Source organism: Folsomia candida, unplaced genomic scaffold, assembly GCF_002217175.1.
Source record: "Folsomia candida strain VU population unplaced genomic scaffold, ASM221717v1 Fcan01_Sc028, whole genome shotgun sequence".
NCBI lineage: Eukaryota > Metazoa > Arthropoda > Collembola > Entomobryomorpha > Isotomidae > Folsomia > Folsomia candida.
The window spans coordinates 731,439-754,395 of NW_019091220.1; the positions used below are offsets into that span (position 1 = coordinate 731,439).

Consider the following 22,957-nt stretch of genomic DNA (forward strand, 5'->3'; position numbering starts at 1 on the left):
CTGAAGTGACATAGCATGCTTGCGTAAATAGCATTGTTGTTAGTCATCCTTGTTTCCTTGTTGGGCAGCAGGATGAATTTGTGTGGAGCTTAACAGAGCGAAAATACAAGAAGACGGATCCTCTTCTTTTGGTAAAATTTTGATTTACTTTTCTCATAGTTATCACGAGCGAATGGACAACTCTTACTTGTACACACAATGGGCTCCACAACTCTACACATTGGCAAATAGCCAGTCCACCCACCCACTTTTCTCGTTCGTTTTGTTCAAGTTGAGACAAAAATCACAATCGGACTGAAAACCCTGAAGAGAGTCAGGAAATAAAATAAAAAAATCCGACAATGACGGGATGAGGAGAAAGACAAGGAGAGAAAGAAGAAACAAGAAACCGAACGGAAAAACAAGTTCACATCTGTATTGTTTTACGTTATGTTTACTAGCATTATTTGTGTTTAGTACGAAAGTACAAGTACGAAATCCCAGATTCTTACTAGTACCGCACAGTTTAGAAGAGTTTAGTGCTTGCTTGCCCACTCACAACTCATGGGTTCAGAAGGATGATGATGATGCTCTTAACGCGAAAAGCTTTTCTGCAAAAATGCCCCTTTTGTACTTTTTCATCAAACCATGTGAAACATTGCCGACTTGTTTTTCGCCAACATGTCATCCGTTTTTCCTTCACTTGAGCCTCTTCTTACTGCAGCATCCATCACGTCACGTGGACGTGAAGAACTTTTACTCTCATTTCTTCGGCCAATGGTGAAACGGTGCAACGATGACATAACCAACCGCGGCCGCTTCATAATGCTGCTGGGAAAGAAAGAAACAATGGGTTTAACATCCACAAGAACAAGAAAGCTAAGCTGGATAAGCTGAACCATTGGTTTCTTTCCGGTTCGTTTTTTTCTGCAGAGAAAGTTTAAGCCCGGTCGAGCGTTCTCTAATCTTTGTCTTGGTTTTGGTCCTCCTCCTTCTGCAATACGGACGTTGCTCATTCTTCTGCCCCATTCGGATACGGAGATATGTAGTTTGGTAGCTGTCTTTTGAAGGGAATAATAAAAGAGTACTTGGTCCGTTGCTCATCCGAAGGAGGAGAAAATATCGAAAGTCAGCTCTCAGATGGATGGATGGATGGATATCTTGTGAATACTCAAATCTCAGAGTCATCTGATCTCGTCTCCCATCGCGGCGGCGGTACTGATATTGATATTGTCATGCATGGAATAAATGGGGTAAGTCGGGGAGATCAAATCTGGATTTTCTCTTTATAGATGGAATAAAAGGACTGGTAGTTCATTATGCATGCTGGAAGACAGATGCGATGCAAGCGCGTCCATTTCTTCGGATCTTGTCCGTCAAACCAAGTTCAAATAATATCGCTTTTTGCGTTTGTAACCGAGTTTGGAAGAAATATATGCATAATACTTTTAAAATGGGAACTATTAAGGGGCACACTTTGCAAAAAATTTCAATATCGGATTATTCATCAAATGATTATTTTGCTCAAAAAATGAGAAAAGTTTGGTAATAACTTTATTATTAGATGTGCATCCACTATTTCTGAAATGCTGTGGTAAGCAGATTATGTTTAGTATGCAGGTCTTAACGCGTATTACGTCACTTCGGTATCCAAATTGCATAGTTCCGTGGAATAGATTCAACTTATTATATCATCAAACAGACAAGTCAGTCAGACCGGGTCGTGATGGCACACACGGAATAGTAAACTCGGATTTCTTTTTATTCTCACATTTCAGGCAGATTGTGGATGTGTAGGAGTCTCACCTTGTCACTTATACCTTCTTTCACGTTCACGCCATGAACTGGAATGAACCCACTCACTACTACGTATGGTACTTGGTTTGGTAGCTTTGTGAAATTCAAGTGCAGTTCAAAATGTCAAAATGAAGGCTCAAAGCATGTTCCCACTTGACATTTGTAGGTGAAAGTGAACACATTTCATTCAGCTTGAACTTTCCCTGCAGCACATCATCATTTCACGAGAAGGTGTCATTTCTTGGTGAAGTGAAAGTTAGAAAATCTCACTCAATAACCACAACGTTACGAGTATATTAACACGTTAGACTAAATCAATAATCAATCATTTACAATATATCTAAAATTCAGGAGTTATAATTTTTCGGTCGAAAAATGAACTGATTATTTAAATGCATCTATTTTTTCAATCTTAAATACTGACTCATATGACAATATTTATGTTTTCTTACCAAATTCTTAACCGCACTTGTCAATGTAAACTTACCATCATCCCGTGATCGTAATCCTGTTATTGCGTATTTATGATAGACGTAGAAATGATACACTCCAGCCAGCGGAAGATGTTACAACTTCCCACATCACGTTGCCTTGTCGTTTCTCGCTTCCTTTGTAAAACCAGGGCTGACATGGGACCCGCACGAGAAGGGAAGAAGGATGACGCTGTGAGCTATCAGCTCTGCCCCACAACTCTTTCGAAGGAAAGAGAAAGCTGGAGAAAGCTACGCGTTAGTCGCCTAATATGAGCCGCTCTCTGGGCCAGATTGGGCTTTTTCTTGCCCAGATTGACGACGGGATGATGATGCGAGGAGAAGGAGGATACAATGCTCAATCGACGGACCGAAAGTGAATTTTTATTTCAGTCTCAGAGGAGGTTGTTGGCTGTAATGTTTCCGTCTCGTGTTATCGTAACTTTCACCAGACAATTTTAGATATAACGAGGGTCCTTCCTGTGCTAAAATGTTAAAATTGTCTCCAATTGTGTTTGTCTTTCGGTCAGAAAGTTGTTATACACTGCTCGGATTTATTACTCTTTTCAGAAAAGTTATGTTTATTTTTGAATTTGGGGAAAAAATTCATATCGCCAGTTTGTGCAAAAAAGATGACTACAGCAGTAAATTATTATATTCATGTAGAAGGGAAATTTATGCTCGAGAAACATTAAACCTTATCAAACTTACATCAATGAATTTCATTAAGTTTCATTCCATTAAAGTTGTAGTGTTCCGGCGAAATTTGTCATCTGTTCAAAGGAATCATTTTAGGAGAACCTTATTGCTTTTTAAAATTGGTACTAAAATTTGAAAAATGAGTTTTATAGATTAGTCGTACAAAATGGTGTTTTATGTCGGCAGAGTATGTACAATAATATTTGCATGAATTTGCGCATGATAATGTGCACAGGATCAAATGAACAGTAATATCGTGTTACTATATATACTGCATGAGTGAAGATGATCATATTTCGTTTTAGCAAAAGCGTGGCAGCTGCAGCGTAGGGATGGAGTTGAGTGTGAGTTGATACAGAATGAAAAATATGATCGTACCACATTATTGATGGTGGTGAAAGCGAAATGACAAAATAAGTAAGTGAGACCGAAATTTGGGTGATTTTGTAGGAATTATATAAGGCACAAAACTGAAATTACGTATCTAATTTGACAGTGCTTTCACTCGTGTCGGGTTTTTGCAGAAATTATGCTTTTCCCACAAAATATATATGTATGCATCACAGGTCTAAAAAAAATGCATAATAATTGTTCAAACTAGCTTTCTGAGCTTTCTTAATTAATTGACCCATACAAATTTTTGATTTACGGTTGTGACAATTAGTTATGCACAATTCTTCGTGATCAAACTTGTGGTCGTTGCGCATCAACTTGTGTCAAAAAGAATGTACAAAAAATCGGACAAATAAACTTTCTTCGGCAATAATACAACGAGGTTTGAAAGCCTAATGACATTTCGACGACCGGAAAAAAAGAGTGTGCTGCCATGATTTTTCTTGTCTTTGAAAAGTTATAGTCACTTCGAAACTCTGTCTATTTTGCTGACGTTTGACAAACCAAAATCTAATTTGGACAAAAAGTTTCAAAAGTTTTAAAAATTCGAAAGACAATATTTTTTTTCAATTCTAGCATGTTACATAACATACTTCAGTAAGAACATTTGCCAAAAAATACTAACTATCGTGCAAAAATGGAATGTGTTTCCGTCTCATGATGACTTCAAAATCCAGTCATTAAACGGAGTAGAAATCAAGTAGAATCGCAATCCAAATTTCAGCACACAACTAAATTAAAGATGAACATGGACCACAGAAATTCACAGGGATTTTGATGGCATGCAAATGTTGGACATTTATTTCCATGCACCACCTCTGATGCTGAACGAGTCTCGAGCAAAACTCTGCTCATCGAATTCCTCCCTTATTTCTTCTACTCCATCCGTTTTATCTCCAATTTAGAATTAAGTCCTTTAAACAATGTTTTGAATTTCAAATTTACTGCAGGAAGGAAGTAAAACCTTTCGCAAAACTCGACTCTGTAGCAGAGCCCGTACCGACGGTAAGTGGATACGGGCTCTGCCAATAATTGTAAAACATGGGTGGTGGCGAACACCAAGATACGGATCCGTCGTCGTTGGCGATTCACATCGTCGTATATTTTGGCGGTGGTCATCTGCATTCATTTCGCTTGTCGGTTGAAAATTGGAGAATCTTTTCTCCAGAGCGATGTATAATTTTCCTATGAACATTGATTGTCCAATATAAGCCGTGTTATGCAACATATCAGTGCGCACCGGCATCCAACTGCAGTGCATGAACGTACAGAAAAGGCTAAAGAGGAATCCAGCCCAACTTTTAAGAGACGATAAGTACATTTGGGTCTTGCGGTGGTATCACGAAGAAGTTCTTCCCCCCCTTAGCTTCCGGAGTGAACATCTGGACCACAATTCCCAATTTTCTCATTTCGCACTAAACTTTCATGCCGAAGAATAATAAGTTCTTGTACTCTCCATACTCAAAATCTCGGTCAGGCAAGTCCAAAAGTGGTGAGGTCGTCTCGTCGTCCGTGGAGATTTATACGTACAAAGCGTTGACAAGACCTATCTCACACATATATTTTTGCTAAGCGTTCCGTTTTGAATAGTAGTAGAGACATTCTTGAATTTCTGAATTCTTGATAAAAAAACTTGAATATTGTACACACGTGTTTTTGCTCCATGTTTATAAATATTCAAAAGAGTTCCTAGTGCGAGCAATAAGCACACACGCGTAATGTGATGACAAATCTCAGCAGTTGTTGTGTGCCCTCTCGGTTATTTTTACAAATGGTAGGCATGCATATTTTGAATGTATGATGGCAGAGCAAATTCACATTCACATTTTTCTCCTTCCTGTTGTACTACATACAACGTGATAAGAGGAGAATAACTATCTCCCGGTGTGTGCGAGCTGAATGCACTTTTTTTCCTAAAGTATAAAGCTGTTGAGAATACATTTCGGTTTGCTTTACAAGTAGAAGAGTAGTAGCGAATTTGGCGAGATTGAGATTCTCAGGATGTTAGGCTTGGTCTCGCTCTTTTACAGTGGTGGAGGATTGGATAATAGTGAATTTTCAGGCTAGGGCTTCCCACGAGATGGGACGGGATTTAAAACTCGGGCTTGCTCTACTGAATTTAGAAAGTCATTTCAGGTTTTGACATTTTGGGGTGGGGTGAGCTGCATGTAACCTTTTGATACGAAGGGGGTGTGGCCGAATCGACCTTGTCGCGCTGATAAACATGGAATGTACGTATCACATTATGTATAACAATTGATGTATTGGTTACGATACTTGGAAATTGAGAATTCTGAAAATCGTTTCGAAAATTTTATAACTCTGTTTGAATTTTTACAATTAAAAATTCATATATGACGCGACGCAACTCCTCAACAAAATAACTAGAATATGCTTTCGTTGAATGTCAAGATCATTATATTATTATCGGGACAAGATGAACCCGCCTCAAATCAGGACAAAAAGATCATATCCCGTTGGCATCCCTAATCATGCTCATGCCGATGACATAGGAATGGCACTTTCGCAGTTCTCTCTTTTCGGGGTTCGGGCTCAGAATTTCAGAACAGTGAACCAACCACACTGCGAGATAGCTATGCTTCTTCCCGTTCTGCTACCCGGGTAAGAGACGAGGAAGCAAGGGATGAAGAAGAATTCGACCCAAACCTCTCCTCGCAAAGCGTTGCTGTGTGTGTGCTCCTGCTGCATGAGATCTTATGTCTTAGTTAAGTGAAGTCAGTCAGTTCAACCACACTTTTGTACGCGGAACGAAACCAATTTTCCTCTCCGCTTATACGTTCCATCGTCGTCAGGAGGGATATCGTGCCCCACTAGGAGAACAAGAAAAGCATGTCATAAAGTAAGCCAACGCCAACAGTGACGGAGACTTGGACCAACTGTTCTTGACTTTTGACTTTTCCTCCTCTGGCAATACAGCAGCAGTAGCAATTGGCCCGTTCCTCGTTGTTCGTGTCATTTCGAATCCCTGCAGTTTATTCCTTGATTCTACTGTGGGTGGCGGGTGTAAAAAGATCACGAAGTTGCGTAACTGTAAGACAACCTCCATAAACACGAGAAACACAATCTTCAGCACTAACTCAACAACGCCTAGAGAGAAACGTCCGAGAATATTGTTAACAAATTCTTGGACATAAATTTTCAGTGAAAACAATAACTGCAAAGTAAACACGTGATTCGGGAAGCGTTCTAATGTCAACTTCCCAAGTACATTTTACTCATTAGGAATGTGAACGAAAAACGTCACCAACTATTCCAATTAGATAATTATACTGTCCACAAAGCAACCAAACCACAATTGTTCAAGTCATCTCCTCACTCATCCTTTCAAACAGTGAGTAATTCGTTCAAATGAAGAAACACTAGATGAGAAAACAGAAAGAAATGAATTAGTGACTTTCACCATACAAAAGCTGCCGAGAATATACAAGAGGACACTTGTACAGTCAGTTTCCAACAAAGCAACCGACTTCACAGTCTGTCAGTCGTTCGTACCTAATTAAAGTTTTGGAACCTTTGATGAGTCTTAATTTGTAGCCGTTATTTGGCTTCCCTAGCTCCGGTTTGATTGAACATTTATCTTTGTGACCATGCGAATGAAAAGTGGTGGCTGTGGCCGTGGTAGAAGTGGTGGTGAGAGTAGTGGTGAAGAGCAAAATCGTGGAAGAACAATGAAACGTCTCTCCTTGCCCCTTGGACTGGTCCTCATTTTCTCCCAACTTTCTCTCCACTTTCACCAGACAGATGCACTCCCTGAGACCATACGAATCGGTAAGTTGAGACTTTTCTGGGTTCTCTCTCTCTAGACAAAAATATTTGTAAGCCTTCCTAGTTTATTTACATTTACCAACGCGAATGACAAAACTCAACGGAGTCAGATCCTACAAAATCATCATTGAGGGTATTCATTATTTCTTCGTATCCGTAGTATCGTAAAATAGTTTACGAAGAAAAAACAAGGGGTCAGGTTTAGTAAAAATCGTAAGCGTAGTAACGTGATTTTCGATGAGAAAATCTTACGACGCTTACAAAATCTCGTAAGCGTCGTAAGTTATTTTACGATACAAAGAATACTAAGGATACGAAGAAATAATGAATACCCTCATTGTGTTGCAGCACATTATGAATTTTAAATTAATAAATTGCATATCGTGCCCTCATACATACTTATTTCTAGACGAGAGAAATGAATCGTGCCGCTTTGTTTTGAATGTGTGTGAGAAGAAGATGCAGTGAAATGAAATATTATCACACACGTATTCCTCCTACGAAGAACGAGTGCAAAGTGAGAACGAGATTAGGTTAGTTTCAGATAATGGAACGTCACACTCCACTTGTTTGATTAGATTAAGAACGGATTGTAGATTTTACTCATTTGACGACGACGACGAAACTCTGTGTGAGAATTAATGCTGAATGAAATATACGACTAAGCCACAGCACACTTGCCATTTCCATATTTATATTTTATATCAAGGCATTGTCATTGTCAAATTGCAACAACCAACCACATCCACTACAATACAGAAAGGATCGAATTTTGTCATCCGGAAGAGAAAATCATTTCTCTGCTTGTGCTGGGTTTGGCTCCCTCGACAGCTTGCCTTCTTCTTACACAATTTTGAACTTGATGGCTGCCTGCATTCCTCCGAAAACTTTAGTAACGCTGCAGCAGACCAGCCAACATTTCTCTTTTCTCGAGTTTGCTGTATGACGATGAGATGATGAATTTTGGAAACGCTACAAGAATACACAAGGGAAGTATTGGTATTAAGTAGGGGTAAAGACGACGTATTTCATAGATACATACGCCAACCCTCGAATTACGCCTTTCCCAGGGCATCTTATTGGATAAAATGAGGAAAATATCTGAAAATTATTAGTAAGTACAAGATATTTAATCTCTATTTTTAAAAAGACCAAGCTTGTAAATATTTTAAATCTTATCTTCAAATAAAAAAACTAATCCCAGTAAAAGCAATGTACTTAAGAAGCCCGTCTTGCCATCAATGATGGATTTCCATCGGTACATAAAAATTTAGTTGAGACATTTAAAGATTTATTTGTCCAAGAAAGAGAAAGATTCTTACGCAAGGACTTATTGTCGAAACGTATAAAATGTTACTTGCCGTCGGGTTGGAATGTTGACCTAGTCCTTCTCCTACGACGACTTGGTGAGAAACACGAGAGACAAGAGAAACAAACGCGACAGAGATAAATGACAAGATTACTAAATTTTCTAATTTTGAACATTCAAAACCCACCAGAAGAGGAAAGCACGAAGAAGAACAAGTTTCAACTGTTTTTGTTGAGACTTTCTGTTGATCCTGATTCTGATAGTGAATGGATTGCAACAGCAAATACGGAACAAAAAGTTTTCCTTAATCTTTACTTGGATGCAGCATGCGACCAGCAGAAGACAACTTGATTTGTTTCAGCAAGAATTTACTAATAAATGAAAGAAAGATGCATCCATCCAGTCAGACCCAGCATCATCTGCCTCTTCCCATTTTATAACAGAAGTATTGATTGAATTATTAGTTCCAGAATTTACTCTGGTGCCAATTTTGGAGAAAGTTGAATTACAATCTGAAGCTGGTAAGGATAGGGAAATAATTAACAAACCAGACAGCAAGTACACACTTAAAAGTACATAAAAATTTAAGCATAAAAAAGCACTGTTGTTTTTAACACGCCGCTATTTATTTAATTGAACCCATGTAAAAGTTAACCAGCCTCAATTGAAAGCATTACAGAGATACATTTCCCCTTCCAAAATTTCAAAGGATAGAATATTCCACCCGGTTAAAAAGTTGCCCGATTTTTCTTCTGTTCCACTTTTACTCCAGTCGTTCTTTCATGATTTAGTGAAAAAATATACGTGTCTGTACAAACGGCAAAAAAGATGTCTTATTGCGTCGAAGGACTCATATGTAATGAAGTCAGTTAACGGACGATGCGGTTCAGTTGTAGCAAAGTCTGCAGTTTTCAAGCACTTTCTCACAAGGCTGCTGGCAACTTATTGCTTTTTTCTCTTTATTTCGTACTACTCGTGGGTGGCAGTCGTAGTGGTGCAAGTAAAGTAAATGATAATTCCCCCAAATTTTTCATACACTCTTCTCGACAACCTCATTAGTCCATTCAAATTAATAACCAAAATCATTTCTGTCTCGCGTCGTCTCACTCACTTTGTCCTCGTTGTGAAAATGAAATGAAATCTCGTTCCAGAGAACTTTGAACTTTTGCTTAAAAAACTTGGTGAAATAGGTCGAAAATGTTTTTTCATGAGTTCCTCTAGTCCTTATACGAGCTTTTTTTACCGTACATAGCTAACTACCCGTTCATCATAGGAATCATTTGCTGGCAAGTCGAACCACTTATAGTACTTGAAAAACTTCATTGTATGAGGCAAAGGTCGCCATAAATTTCCAGAGTTGGGATAGCACAGCCATTAAACGTTGGTCATTTAATCTAATAAAAGGCACACTTACAATTCAAGTCTCAATCTAATGTCTCAATTCCACGCACTTTTAGTCTAAAATGGCTCCTTGGTATCTATCTCAAAAAAGAGGAGAAGACTGACTGCCCATTCTTTCTCTTTACGTGCCGTCGAGATTTCAATTGTGATATGGGCGCATTGTTATTATTCTTGCGATATGTGCTGATGCATGGTCGTTTGAATACGTCGAGAGTTGTTACAGGCTCATTGATTATTTATAAAAAAAGAGAGAAGATACTGCATTATTCCATTATCTGTGAGCATGGACAAACAACAAACTTTCATATTTTGTCTGCAGTGGACATGGTTGCATGGTGGGATACGTATGTACATACACGTTTCTGCGTGCATGCAACTCTATGTAGCTATTTTCTTTTATTGTCGTGACTCGATGTAAATGCAAGGTCCTGCCCCCGGATTGCGTAGGGGAAAGTTTGTTTAGGGAGAAAAAGTCTGTCTGGATACCGGTGGAGAAAGTTGGAGAAAGCAGCGAAAGATAGTAAACATGCAACGGCTTGTTGGTTGCTTTTCCCACTTTTTCCCTCCTCGATATGACGCTACCCAGATGCTTCTCGGGCAGATTATTGTGTGTGGGAGAGAATAGTGTGACAATACAAAAACTGTGTAGAGAAAGGAGACAGTGTTCATATGAGTGGCCATTATTTCTATGTTATGGTTCTCAGGAGGCTATCAACTCACGCTGAGAGTATGATAGATAAAAAAAGACCATTTTTATCCTCATAACTCTTCACTTCTCATTCCCACTTTCACTCAGTTACTTTGATAGTTTGGTAATTTCGGGCCAAAGTGATCAAACACGCGTGGTTTGAGAAAGGTGAGGGTTGACGGAGGAGGGTAAGTAAGTAAGTAACAAGTAAATAAATATGTTGTTTTTAGTTTAGCCGTGGAATTAAAACCCGTATAATTTGAATATGACATTGAATTTCACTCTTTTTCTGTCTAAAACATTGCTGCATGAGAAATTTAACCTTTGCACAATTTCGAAATGAAAGTAACGTAACGGACAAGAGAGGGAAATGATCTCCATTCACGCAATATGTTGGTTTTTAGTTTCTCCATCCCATCGTCATCATACGTAGCGGTCTTTATTTTATTTTATGTATGCGATATAGTTCAACCTTCATAACAGACGTAGGAACGTACGTCGTACCGCCGTAGTAAACTAACAACATCAGCCGAGGTACTTATACCCCCATTTGCTGCAGTGGAATGTGCATATTTACAGCAGATATGGAACAGTTTCAACAAATCTCTCAACCCCCCACTTACCATTACCATTTGGATTCTTGCATTGAGAAATATGTATTTCCAACTACTTGAGCGCTCTTGTTTTACTGGGTATAGTCGCAAAATTTGCATACTTGATTCGATTGAAATGAGGCATATGCGTGCGTACATCTTTAGTTTTTGCAATTGAACTGGAAATGGAATGACAATACTGCAGCAACGTCGAATAAATATGTAGGATGATGCGATAAAATAAAACAAAACTGAGCTTGAGCTTTGCAACTTAACCACGGTCATTTGTCGCAATGAGTATTCGAGTGTGCATACTTGTGCATGTAATTTTGACGTTTTTCTTATTTACAAGATGTCCTTCAGTGGGATCATCGGTAAACTAACTCATTTCTTGTGCAGCTCGATAAGACACGAAGCTACGTAAATTTTTTACTTTGTGATTTAAGATTTTTTAAATAATAAAGCAGTTTTATTGACGAAAAGTCAAATTTTTGCGTATTTGATTGTTTTTTCTTTCCTGGTAATTTGTGCATATTTAAATTTGTGCAATTGACCAACTCCATTCTGCGCAAAATTTGTCCAGTGTGCAAACTTCATTTTGACTTCACTTCCAGTGCAAAACAATAATGTGAATTTGTCGCTTCTGTGGGATTGTCAAGACGAGCAAAATTTTTGTACTTGGGTGTGCGAAGAATGGGCCAAATTGTAGTGGAAGGAATAGCATCTTGCTATAATCATGTGGTGTTAGCCGTGGGGTGTAGCAAATGAAGTGGAGGCGTTTATTTTTATCTGTCTCTTTGGATGCTTGCCACAGAGTTGTGAATAAATACTCGTTGTACATACGACGACACACTTGCTTTTCTGCTGCTGTTTATGCTCCCCATTTTATTAAAAGGATGTGAGGTTTAAACTTGTTGTAATTTGAATGACACTTTATTTTAGAATTTACTCTGTAACTGGATGAATAACTTATGCGCACAACTTATGCCAGAATGTTTACCTGCAAAGGCTGCCAAACTTTCTCTTTTTTATGGAATATTTTACCCTGTCGTGATTCGATCATATATCATTTATTGTACATTTATTATTATCATGTACACACACACGCCTCGAGTGAAAGTTGGAGAACACAAAATTTCTCGCCACCGAAAATTATTGTGTAACACACCAATTCCCAGCAGGATACATCCATTCATTTATAACTTGACAGAACTGCACAAACGTATGTATCCGTACAACTGGTTAAAAGTCCTTGAGGCAGCCAATCTCAGAAGCTCATACGTAATCCTGCTGAATTTCAACTTGTGCCGTTAGTGATACAGAATTTAGGAGTCGGCCAAATTCAGAATGAAATCTCTCTCCCCCATTCCACAGGGATGTCATAGTTCATTGGCGTTTTCTGTTGTGGTGTGAGGAGATTTTGGCCGGAGAAGGACAATTCAAAAAATTTGGCACTTGCAATGCACGTCGCTCGCCGCCACGTATTACCACCCAGTACGGACCAACCAAAGCCACCCTTTTATTCCATTTTCCAAGACCACTCGACAAATATAAAGTCTAAACTTTTCCACTCGTCGTGATATAGCTTCTGGCAACAAAATTAGTGTTTTAACGGAGAAGAATACACATAACATTCCATTTTCGCACACAGGAAAGGAGTGGAGTGTATGGATGGGTAGGAAAATGTGGGTTTGTGGCATATAGTCATTTAATACGACGAAAGCACTTGGACTTGAGCCCTCGCCTCTGATTGCATACTTTGTCCCACTGCTTGTGAAAGGAGGAAGGATGGACAAGTAAAAGTGCCAAATAGTAAATGGAACAGAATAAAAGGGGACAACCGCTAACTCACGGAGAAAGAAATAATAACAACGGCAAGGCTGCTGCTCCAGGCTGCCGGGGATCCTTCTAATAGAGACGGGCAGAGAATTGAACAAAAACTTATCTGACTTTATTTGATGGTTTTATGTCAGAGGATCAAATCCTTTTTTATCTTAATTCAACTCTTTCATACATACTGAGTGAAACTCGTGAACTACATTTACACATCCACTCACTCCTACACCACTTCTTCTCGAGATCTAGTTCTTCTTCTTTTTGTTCTCTTCTCATGTTCGCAAAAAATGCCGGTAATGAAATGCGAGGAAATGGCGGATGTTCAGCTTACACGTTCCTTTTGGCAGACAGACGTGTCTACTTATCATATCATGGAAAAATTGTTGTCTGAGTGATGCTGATGATAACCTTGATGGGGAGAGTTTAAGGCCTGGCCAAGTTTACCATTTAGTAAAGTTAAAGGGCTCCAAATTCTATAAATAGAGTTTGAAACGAGTTGCGAAACAATTTTCTGGATTGAATTCACTCGAATCCATGCAATAATATTAAATCGGGCGATATCATCGCACTTTTAGGCAGCAAACTTGCTTTCGTAATGTGAGAAGTATCAATGTAAATCTTCAAGGATGTATTATTTGTATTAGATGCATAAATATTCAAGAGGATTAATCTGCAGTAAAGGATATGAGAATCTCATGATGAGATTAATGTCCAAGTGTATCTGTGCTTAACAAATTCAATTAACAGTTTATTATCAACTTCTGTTTGAAAGTCGAACGGAAAGTGTATGTATATCTGTAGACTCGCAAAATTAATATGGGCAGTCTAAATATCTTATCATCGCTCATACAACGGAATTATTATGTAATAAGTTTCAGAACTCAATATATTCAAATTTCCCATATTTGCACCCTTTTCTCATCCAATTTTAAACTTGGAGGAAACTCAATTCTTCAAATTAAGAAACTGTTGAGTCGTCCCGCATTGGAAACTTTTCTCATACAAACTTCACATCATCGGGAATTATTAAACCCACGAGTTTTTATCACACAAAACCCTCCCAACTTTCCCTAAAAATTACACCGAAAAGAAAGTACATATTATTATTTAGTTACCGAAATGCATCCCACACCAAACTTTCACCCTAAAATTTAAATCCATCTTCCGGTTTCTTAAGAAAAGTATAAATGTTCACGCTAAACCAGAGTGAAATCATCCAGTTTTTCATTCTTCTCCATTTCCATATTCTTACTTTAGAAGTGGGCCTCTTCCGCTTAAGAGGCCCACCAAGCTGATCTATGTATACACGAAACAAGACAAAAGCCAGTGGATTCTGTTTCACTAAAAATTTAGAATTCATTCTTTTTATTCAGAAAGTAATCGCTGCTGGCTGGTTGGCAGGAGACCAGAACAAGGACCACGAGAATGTGGGATTGCATAAAGTGCTTGTTCAAGTACCGTGAAGCAAATCCCTGCATTTGGAGAATAAGTTGACACTACAACAGGACAAATTTAGAATCAACCTCTAAATTTCTAAATTTTTATGATACTTATTTCACACTTTCACTCTCCGTTACATGCATCACATAAAATATATGAACTTTCCTTCTTTGTCCAAGCTTACGTAACAAGAATTCCGTGACTGCTGCATTCCCATTTATTTTTCTACTCGTTAAAAAAATCATGGAATTACATTAAGTTGCAACAGCCATAAATTATAACGTTTTTCATGCTGTATTGCACTCGCAGCATTTAAGTCATTTTTCATACTTTCCCAAAACCGTGTCCTTGCTGCAGAGTTTGCCTGCACTGCGTGAAGTGAAAGCGTTTATGAGTTCGGTAAGTAATAATAGGCTGCAAATAACTAAATATCACACAAGAAGTAAGTTTAACTCGTTGTGAAGGCTGTAACTTGTGCGTTTTGTCCACCAACCACGCAATCCGTAGTATTATTGCATACTCGTACCCATCCTCCACTTTCTCCCTCTTTTGTTCTGGGCAGTGTAGGATATTGCATTTTGTAAATGGTGCGTACCACATTTCACACACCACCAACACAACAATCTCACAAATAACAACGTCAGCATTTCGTTTTCCAACCGAGAAGAGAAAGTCATCCCGACAACAATAATAGGGAAGCGAGAAGATTTGATGTTTATGCGCGCAGCAGAAAAATGAAGATATGAGAAATGATTTGTTTTTATCGCTATAAATTTCTCCTCGTACGAGTTGACAATGACTGGAAAGGACAACAACACGCTACCAACTAGCACGTAGTACATATTAGACTGGGTCATAGTCTCAGACTTTTCATGCAAGTAGGTTAACGGTGCGTATGAGGAAATAAAGTGCTCGTAGTAATCTCCCTTCGAGGAGGCGGCAAAGACTCCTCATCTCGCATAACGTGGAGAGAGTGGGATCAGACGGAAGATGAATTGCTTCCTGCCCTTTCCAAATGTTGAATAAACTGCTGGGCTGGGTGCGACTTGGTCCCTTCTTTGTTGTGATTTCGACTTTACAAAATTAAAAATGAGAATATTTCGTAACTTGCTGTTGGGCGTTATATCATTTAAAATACGACGCCTGCATACTTACGTAACGGCACGATTAGTTCACTCAGGTGGTAAATGGGGATGGAGACCTTCGAAAAATGTAAATTTTGAACTGAATTAATGACAATGATTACACAACGACTGGTTCAACCTACAGTGAGCTAAAACTATCTGTTTGCCTCCTGTTTGTCTGTACATATTAGTCCGACTGCATCCTGGTTACGTATTACGTACGTAATAACGATGCCGATATGTATCTTGTGGAGAAATAAAGTAATTCAAGTTATTTAAACGAGCAATAAGTATCCCCAACCTATTTACACAGCATTAGAACTGTCTGAATTCATTTGATAGGTTAATAACTCAGGGAAAGTTGTTGGTTAGTTTGTTGGTCTGGTTGGTGGTAAACCGCATTTGGACAGTGAGAGTGGAAACTGTTTTGTGTGTGGCAAAGTTTTGCGGAAGAGGATCCGTGGTGGAATCTACGAGGTAGGAATGGAGAGGAATCCAGAATTTAATTCAAATGATCGAATTTAGATAGGAATGTAATCCCCTTCATTATTTGCTCTCGTACGTACGCCGTCCAATCAATTTCCCCAACCGAATATCTGAGGGAATGGAATATCCCCTGTTTGTGACCGCGACGCAATAATATGCATGCACTACCTATTTTTAGATCAAGGGATTATTATAATCTGCGAGGGAAATGCACTTTTTCATTAATAAAATGGTTTCGGATTCCACTTTCACTCACTCACTTGCTTAATTTATTATGCACAAAGTATCTGCATGAATCAAGTGTGAGAAACTTTTAAATTTTTGTTTGATAATTAAGTACTGGTGACTGGAGAAAGCACGTGCAATTAATTCAACTCGTTTAGTACCCACCGTTTTACGTAATATTTACGAAATACTTACCAAACGTGAATAACCCATTCTGCCCTTTTATTGCGTAATTGTAAACCAGCATACGATTTTAATGGTGCAGACTACATACATAGCACATTGCGTATGGTGCATGGGGCATTCAAAATTAAGAGTACTTGTGTTGTTAATAATGGTCTTTCCAGTGTTGGAGGTAAGCAAAGTAGTCATGACTGACTTTAGCAAAATACGTACATGATTGGGGTGGTCTCTGCCAAGTGAAAGTTTTATTGTGACAAAGCAAGCAAGCTAACCAACCAGCTAACAACGGAGACTGTTACACTTTCAACGGGAACTCTTGGACCTTGCAAGATAAACAAACACGGCTTGATTTAGAAGGAAACTTGTGTCAGATAAGTTTAAAATATGCTAAATCGTTTCTTCCTCTGAGGGAATTATTTAGCTCAAACTTTAATTTAGCACAGCCACCACTCTCTCTCACTCTCCGTATTTTCTTAATTTGTCAAGTCGTGTATCTAGTTCTTTTCGTTGTTGGTTGGAATGAATTTAGTTTCCGCGATCCAAAATTCTTATTCCCGAGTCGTTTTGGTATAAATAGTCTAAAGTAGCAATTCGTCCTTTGCCCTTTTCGCACCGGAAGTTCCGTTTCCAATTTTTCTCACTTGATACTGAATGGTGCCTAATGGAGCTGAGATCCAACCAGTTAAACTAAGACCAAAAAAGACGCTGAGGAAGCTACTTACTACTTTCTTCCCGCTTTCTCCTGCCCATCAGAGCTTGCTCAAGGAGAACACGTACTTAGGAGTTTGTTACGTACTTGCCAATTTATTCGTAGCATGTGATGAATACTTGCTACGTTATAGTTTGTGGTTATATGGCTCAAGTAACGTAATTTTTTTCCCTGGACGCGTAAATAGAAAGTCCAAAAGTTCACGACGATACTGGTAATAATGTATAATACATATAAATTTATTTAGTATAAAATATCAATTTGCCCCAACCCACCCACCCACGCGTAAAAAATGTCTTTGGGCCTATCCGTGTCTAGCATTATCTGTTTTCGGTGGTAAGAAATGCTGTAAAAATAGCAGAAAATCGTTATCTAGTATTTATTCCGACAACGTCCCATGTCGATTTCCTAAACTCATTTTGCTGTAACATCGCCACATCAACCAAGGGTTCGTACAAGGCCGGGGAAAAAGTGTGGATTGGCGATGTGTAGGTACTCACTTTTTTAGTTGCCTAACTTTTCTCCAATTTGGGTGAGCAGAGAGTTTGTCTGCAAAAGTTATTAATTTTCCCTCATTCGGTCCCAGTTATAGGGTGAAAGTTGGTCACAATGCAATATAATTGGTACAATAGCATCGTCATAATTGCAATTAATTCTATTTATATTCTGCACACATTTAAATTATTTCGTAACACTAATCATACCCTTGAGATCTACCAGTAAAGTATGTAAAACTTAATGAAAAACTTAAATTGTGTAATCAACTGATTACGCAAGGGCAATCTAAGACATATCAAGAAACAGAATACTAATTTGATTTTGTAGGATCTGAATCGAAAGTTGACATTTTATTTTGTTTATTATGCACCATTTCCAAATTAATTGTCATTCGGACAACATTGTGAAAATTAAGCAGGAATTAATTGTCTTATGGACAACTGAGCAGATAAGCGTGTGCCTTATCTTCAAATGTGTGTCCTTGTGCGTAGGTGGGCTTTTTGATGTATCCGACCGCTTTGAGGAGACAGCTTTTCGACACGCGTTGGAGAGAGTAAACGAGGATCAGAATGTATTGCCCCGCTCCAGACTAAGTGCCCATTGGGAGCGAGTACCTTCAAACGATTCTTTTCATGCGAGCAAAAAACGTATGTTATCAAAATTGTCCATATTTCATTCAAAGATTGCGTGTGCCAATAATACAGATAACCGACTAAACCATTAGGATGGGTCGACTCGATCAGATTTATGACCTTTATATTGAATAACAACAGCAAAAATTACTGAACTTTCTCTTTTTCCTCAGCCTAAAAAGATGCACCGTTTTCTTCCCCTCCACACTTTTTCCCTCATTCTTAAAACTTTCTTTTCTTACACGGTGATGATGATGTCTCTGCTATCTCTTTCTTCACAGCTAACAAGTTAACAGACAGACAGATATGTTTTTTCCTGCCTTTTCGTGGTGTGAGACCCGTTCCTTTCTCCCGTATAATGTAACAAACGTGTGCTTAACACAGTCAACTTTCTCTGCACACACACCTAATTCATTCTTTTATCTCGTATCTCATCTATCCATCTACTTCTCCCTGAGAGAAAAGGGGAAGACCTTCTTCTCTCCTCAACTTTCCCTTCACGCTTGTCATTTTAAATCAGTAGTATCCATTAAATTCTGCTGACTGACGACTTTGTTCATTCACAAGTATGCCTATTTGCATGTAGAGTTATGCCCTTTAGATGTGTGGGGTGGTGGTTTTGTTTATACTGTGGTTTTAGGTTTGGTGGTTTTTATGTATTTTTACAAGAACTTGATCCTTTGCTGGTTTGGATTGTAAAAAATTTAAGAGTTTTTGGATATTTTTAGAAGAGTTTCCAATTTTATGGGGACAAATATACAAACAAGTTTGCGTAAGGTTTAGTACCGTTTTTATTATTGTGACGGAATTCTCTGCGTGTATACATATTCGTAGCTCAAGGGTTAACAACACTTGTCTCTGTATAGTAATTGTGAAACATGACTGTTTACTCGGGTTATGCAATTAACGAACATTCTGGTACACTTGGGTGTTAATCAAGGACTAATTAATGAGACAACCGCATAAATCACACACGTGACTTTCACTACCTTCATCGGCTGCAAAGCAGAGTTGAAAGTGTCAAGTTGAGATTTACGACTGTCTGCTGCTGCTACCAAAAGTGCGTAGAAATTCTGTTACTTGTTCACTTGAGGATGCATTTTATACACAGTTTATCACAATTTATACGTATTTAGTAGGCAGGTTATAAATAGGTACGTGCAACATAAAATATTTAACAGCACTTTCTCCCGAGGAAGAAAAGTTCCCACCTTTTATTGCCGTCAATTGCCAAAAGTGTTGTGATTCTTAAGTTCCTACCCCACAAAATGCTTCCTTGATCAGGACAACATTAAAGTCTTTTATTATAACCAGAATCTCCCATTAATTTCCAAATTTCTGTTTTATTAGCATCGTCTGCTGCTCCTTCATGTCCATCCACTCCAAGTTGATTAACGTTGCACGCAGCAGCAGACAGACAATTGCGAAGCGGCGGGTCGTAAATCCAGTATGCACTCGTATTCTGCTCGCTAAATTCATTTTGTTAGGTCGGACAACTCGAGAAGAAGCACAGAGAAGAAGTAATACTTTTAGTTTTAAGTGGACCATCAATATCAACCATCTATCCATTCACTCTTCTTCTTCTTTGTCGATAACATTCCACAGCCAACCTTTTGATTAGTTCGCTGCGGTCGCTGCTGAAAGAGACGGAGAAACGATGCGAGTTTGACTTTATGTTTGAAGAGCGTATTCTCTCATTCTCATTCCCTGCCAGTTTTAGGGAGATCATGTTTAATGAGGACGCTTGAAATGGAGCGCGATACTAAAAACCGTGGAGTAGTAAGTGCCCAAAATGGAGGAATGTTCTGACTTTCCAATCTCGATTGTAAAACTAGAGATACAACGGGAAATGCAATATGCTGGTAGGAAATAAGCGTAGAAAGGGTTGATAGAGATGTTGAGAAAATAGGGATAGATAACGATGACGAAATTGCCAAAATGTCCGGAAATGGGGACCAACTCTTTCTTTCCGTGGTTTGTTCTCCACTCTGTTCGGAGATGTTCTTCATGTCCGACGACCGTTTATACTTTCTCCTTGAAAAGCCCAGACAAAGCGTTTCGTTGGCGTCATCACCCATGTAGCGATAATATGACAAAGTGTAATGTAGCCTTATTGTCACCGAGATTTGGGTTGGTCGTTGGTAGAAAGTTTGTCTGCGAAACCGACAAATGTCCAAATGGACTTTGTTCCCCGGATATCCTCCTGTCTGAGGATAATATGGGGCAAAATATTGCCAAGCATGTCAAACAGAAATGGAACGGACAATAATAATTTGCATGCAAAGAATTTCAAACAGTAATAAAAAAGAATAACTTGCTTTCATTTATTATGCTTGCATGAAAATAGTGTACAATGATTGAACCAAGTCGAAAGTCGTAAAATTTGAAAATTGATAACTTTCTTTGACCGCTTGAGTTGTAGAAATATGTAAATATTTGCCAATTAGGTATTTTGTGTCAACAAACTAACTTTTTAACGCAAGTCTCCTATTATACATACACAAATATCTTTACCCATATTTACCCAATGTCCGTCTCGACTACTAATTAAAATTAATTTCATAATATCCAAACGCAATAAGTAAGTATGGATATGAAATCAATTTAGTTTGTCGAGTACTGAATGACGGGGTGGCCGCAATTATTGGACCCCAGAGTCAAGCATCAGTAAGTCATGTCCAATCCGTCTGTGATGTCGTGGGAGTGCCACATGCTGAAACGGTGGCAAATTACCGGTCAATAAGGGGAAATTATGGCATCAATTTATACCCACATCCAGCTGTGCTTACAAGGGTACGAAATTAATTATTCAACCATTTTTTTCTTAGAGGTTCGGAAACTTTTTTTCTGTTAGTTCAAAATATTATAAAAAATTTATTTATTCCATGAAATCGTGCTAGATTTCCTATGTCCACGTGGCATTTCGGAATCCACTGACCAATTTCTATCCCCTATAATTTGTCCATCTATATATAGAATGAACTAGATCTTTGTCCTCGCAAAATTAGAGTGTCCCCTCCAATCTTGTCTTCCAACTAGTCCACCAACAACCAATCTTCCTAATTTCCTTTGATACAAGAGTACTGGTTTGGTCACAATGCCAAACTCTGCATACCCAAACTCTCCTCTTGAAATGAAGGGAAGTCCTCCTAGCGTAGCCTAAAAATTGGTCAAAGACGATAAAAACCACGTCAAACTGTATTCATCTCGTAATTGGACCATCCACATAGAAATATATCGCAATTCACTGTCAAACAACGGGATACACTTGAGTTGTGGAGCTCACATGCCATAAAAGTAGCGAAATACATAATCCAAGAGAGAGGGAGAAAGCGGAGCGGAATTAATGCGGCCTGGCGTGGTGGTCACTCCACCCAAGGGAGGAAGACTGACTTTCACCAAGCTCATCCATCTCTCCGCTGCTACCTCTCATGTTCTGAATTATAGAAAAGCTCTGTTCTTTTGAGCCAAATCCCTTGTCAACATACGTGGCTGTTGTGCTGGCTGGCTTGGCTCCACCGTTTTTGGCTCCCTTATTTATTCCAGCCAGTGGAACCGTGGTCTTTAATTTTCTCTGGATTTCTGAAGTACTTGCATGAATCCCAATAAGTCTCGTCGTCTTCTAAATGTTGGCAGAATTGTACTCTTACCGGAAACTTCAACCAACAAGACCAACTTGAGAAAGAAGTTTCCGAATCTCAAGTTGCAAAAATATTTTGTCAAATGATACATATCATCTTTAAAATGTGTCATGAATAGGCTTATGCCGACGTAATCACGGCGTGGGGCTGGGAAAAATACATAATTATTTATGACGACGATGAGAGTTTGATTAGACTTCAAGGTAAGTTAAAAAAAGTAGGGTCGTTTAAGAATTTTATGTTATTGCACCGCTTTTACTTTGCTTCCAAGATATTTTAAAAGACTCTGAACCGAGTAGAAGACAAGTTTTCGTGAAACAACTTCCTCCAGATGGTGATTACAGGTACATAAATAAATCCTGTAACACAATTTTCAGTCAAAAGTATTCTATGTAAGCATACATAACTCTCGTTTCAGACCATTGTTCAAAAGTCTCACGAAACAGTCTGATATATCAAACCTGATATTGGATTGTGATACTGCAAAGCTTCCCAAAATATTTGAAGATGCAGAAAGCACAGGGTAATTAAAATGCGTGGTCAATTAAAAATTAGTTTATCCATTTAAATCTAAATTCTTCTCAAGGATGCTGAAAGACAAAAAGTATTTTTTAACTTCATTGGTAAGTTGAATCAGGTCAGATCTCTTATCAGAGAGTTGGTGAATCTGACCATAAATTACTGGCGTAGGATATCCATGCCCTGGACCCAGAGAGGTTTGCAAACATGGACATCAACATCACATCTCTGCGACTTGTGGACCCCACAAAGCCAAAAGCTCAATCAATTATCACCCAATGGCAGAACATTGTTATTTATGGATTTCCAAACCGTACTTACTCGTCTCATTACTTTGTCGACGAGTACTCCTCGTTTCGAAGCAGAGGACCAAAAACAGCAGCCTCGTCGAATGATCGCATAGAACCGCTGCCAAACGATGCTATTTTGGTAAGCTCGAAAGTTTAATTCGTATTTACTTCTCTGTGTGTAGCAGCAATCCTACCGAAATTAAGCGGATTATTACGCTGTTTATTCTATATACTTGTAAAACAAAGGAATGAGATTATG

The 22,957-nt window shown here is 38.6% G+C and overlaps 1 protein-coding gene across 4 annotated transcripts in view; it reads left to right on the forward strand.

Annotated features, from left to right (window-relative positions):
* Positions 1–5,962: 5,962 nt before the first annotated feature.
* Positions 5,963–22,957, forward strand: part of LOC110859723 (glutamate receptor ionotropic, kainate 2) — a 28,527-nt gene continuing 11,532 nt past the window's right edge. For 2 of the 4 annotated variants that reach the window (XM_022108691.2, XM_022108692.2), the window contains exons 1-8: positions 5,977–7,127; positions 18,108–18,263; positions 20,857–21,041; positions 22,008–22,092; positions 22,161–22,233; positions 22,308–22,412; positions 22,476–22,512; positions 22,580–22,837. In XM_022108691.2, the coding sequence (XP_021964383.2) occupies positions 6,947–7,127; positions 18,108–18,263; positions 20,857–21,041; positions 22,008–22,092; positions 22,161–22,233; positions 22,308–22,412; positions 22,476–22,512; positions 22,580–22,837 (1,080 nt within the window). In that variant the 5' untranslated portion in view covers positions 5,977–6,946. Of the gene's footprint in view, positions 7,128–18,107; positions 18,264–20,856; positions 21,042–22,007; positions 22,093–22,160; positions 22,234–22,307; positions 22,413–22,475; positions 22,513–22,579; positions 22,838–22,957 lie in introns of all 4 variants that reach the window. The other 2 variants (XM_035859898.1, XR_004837160.1) reach the window with 2 other exon arrangements.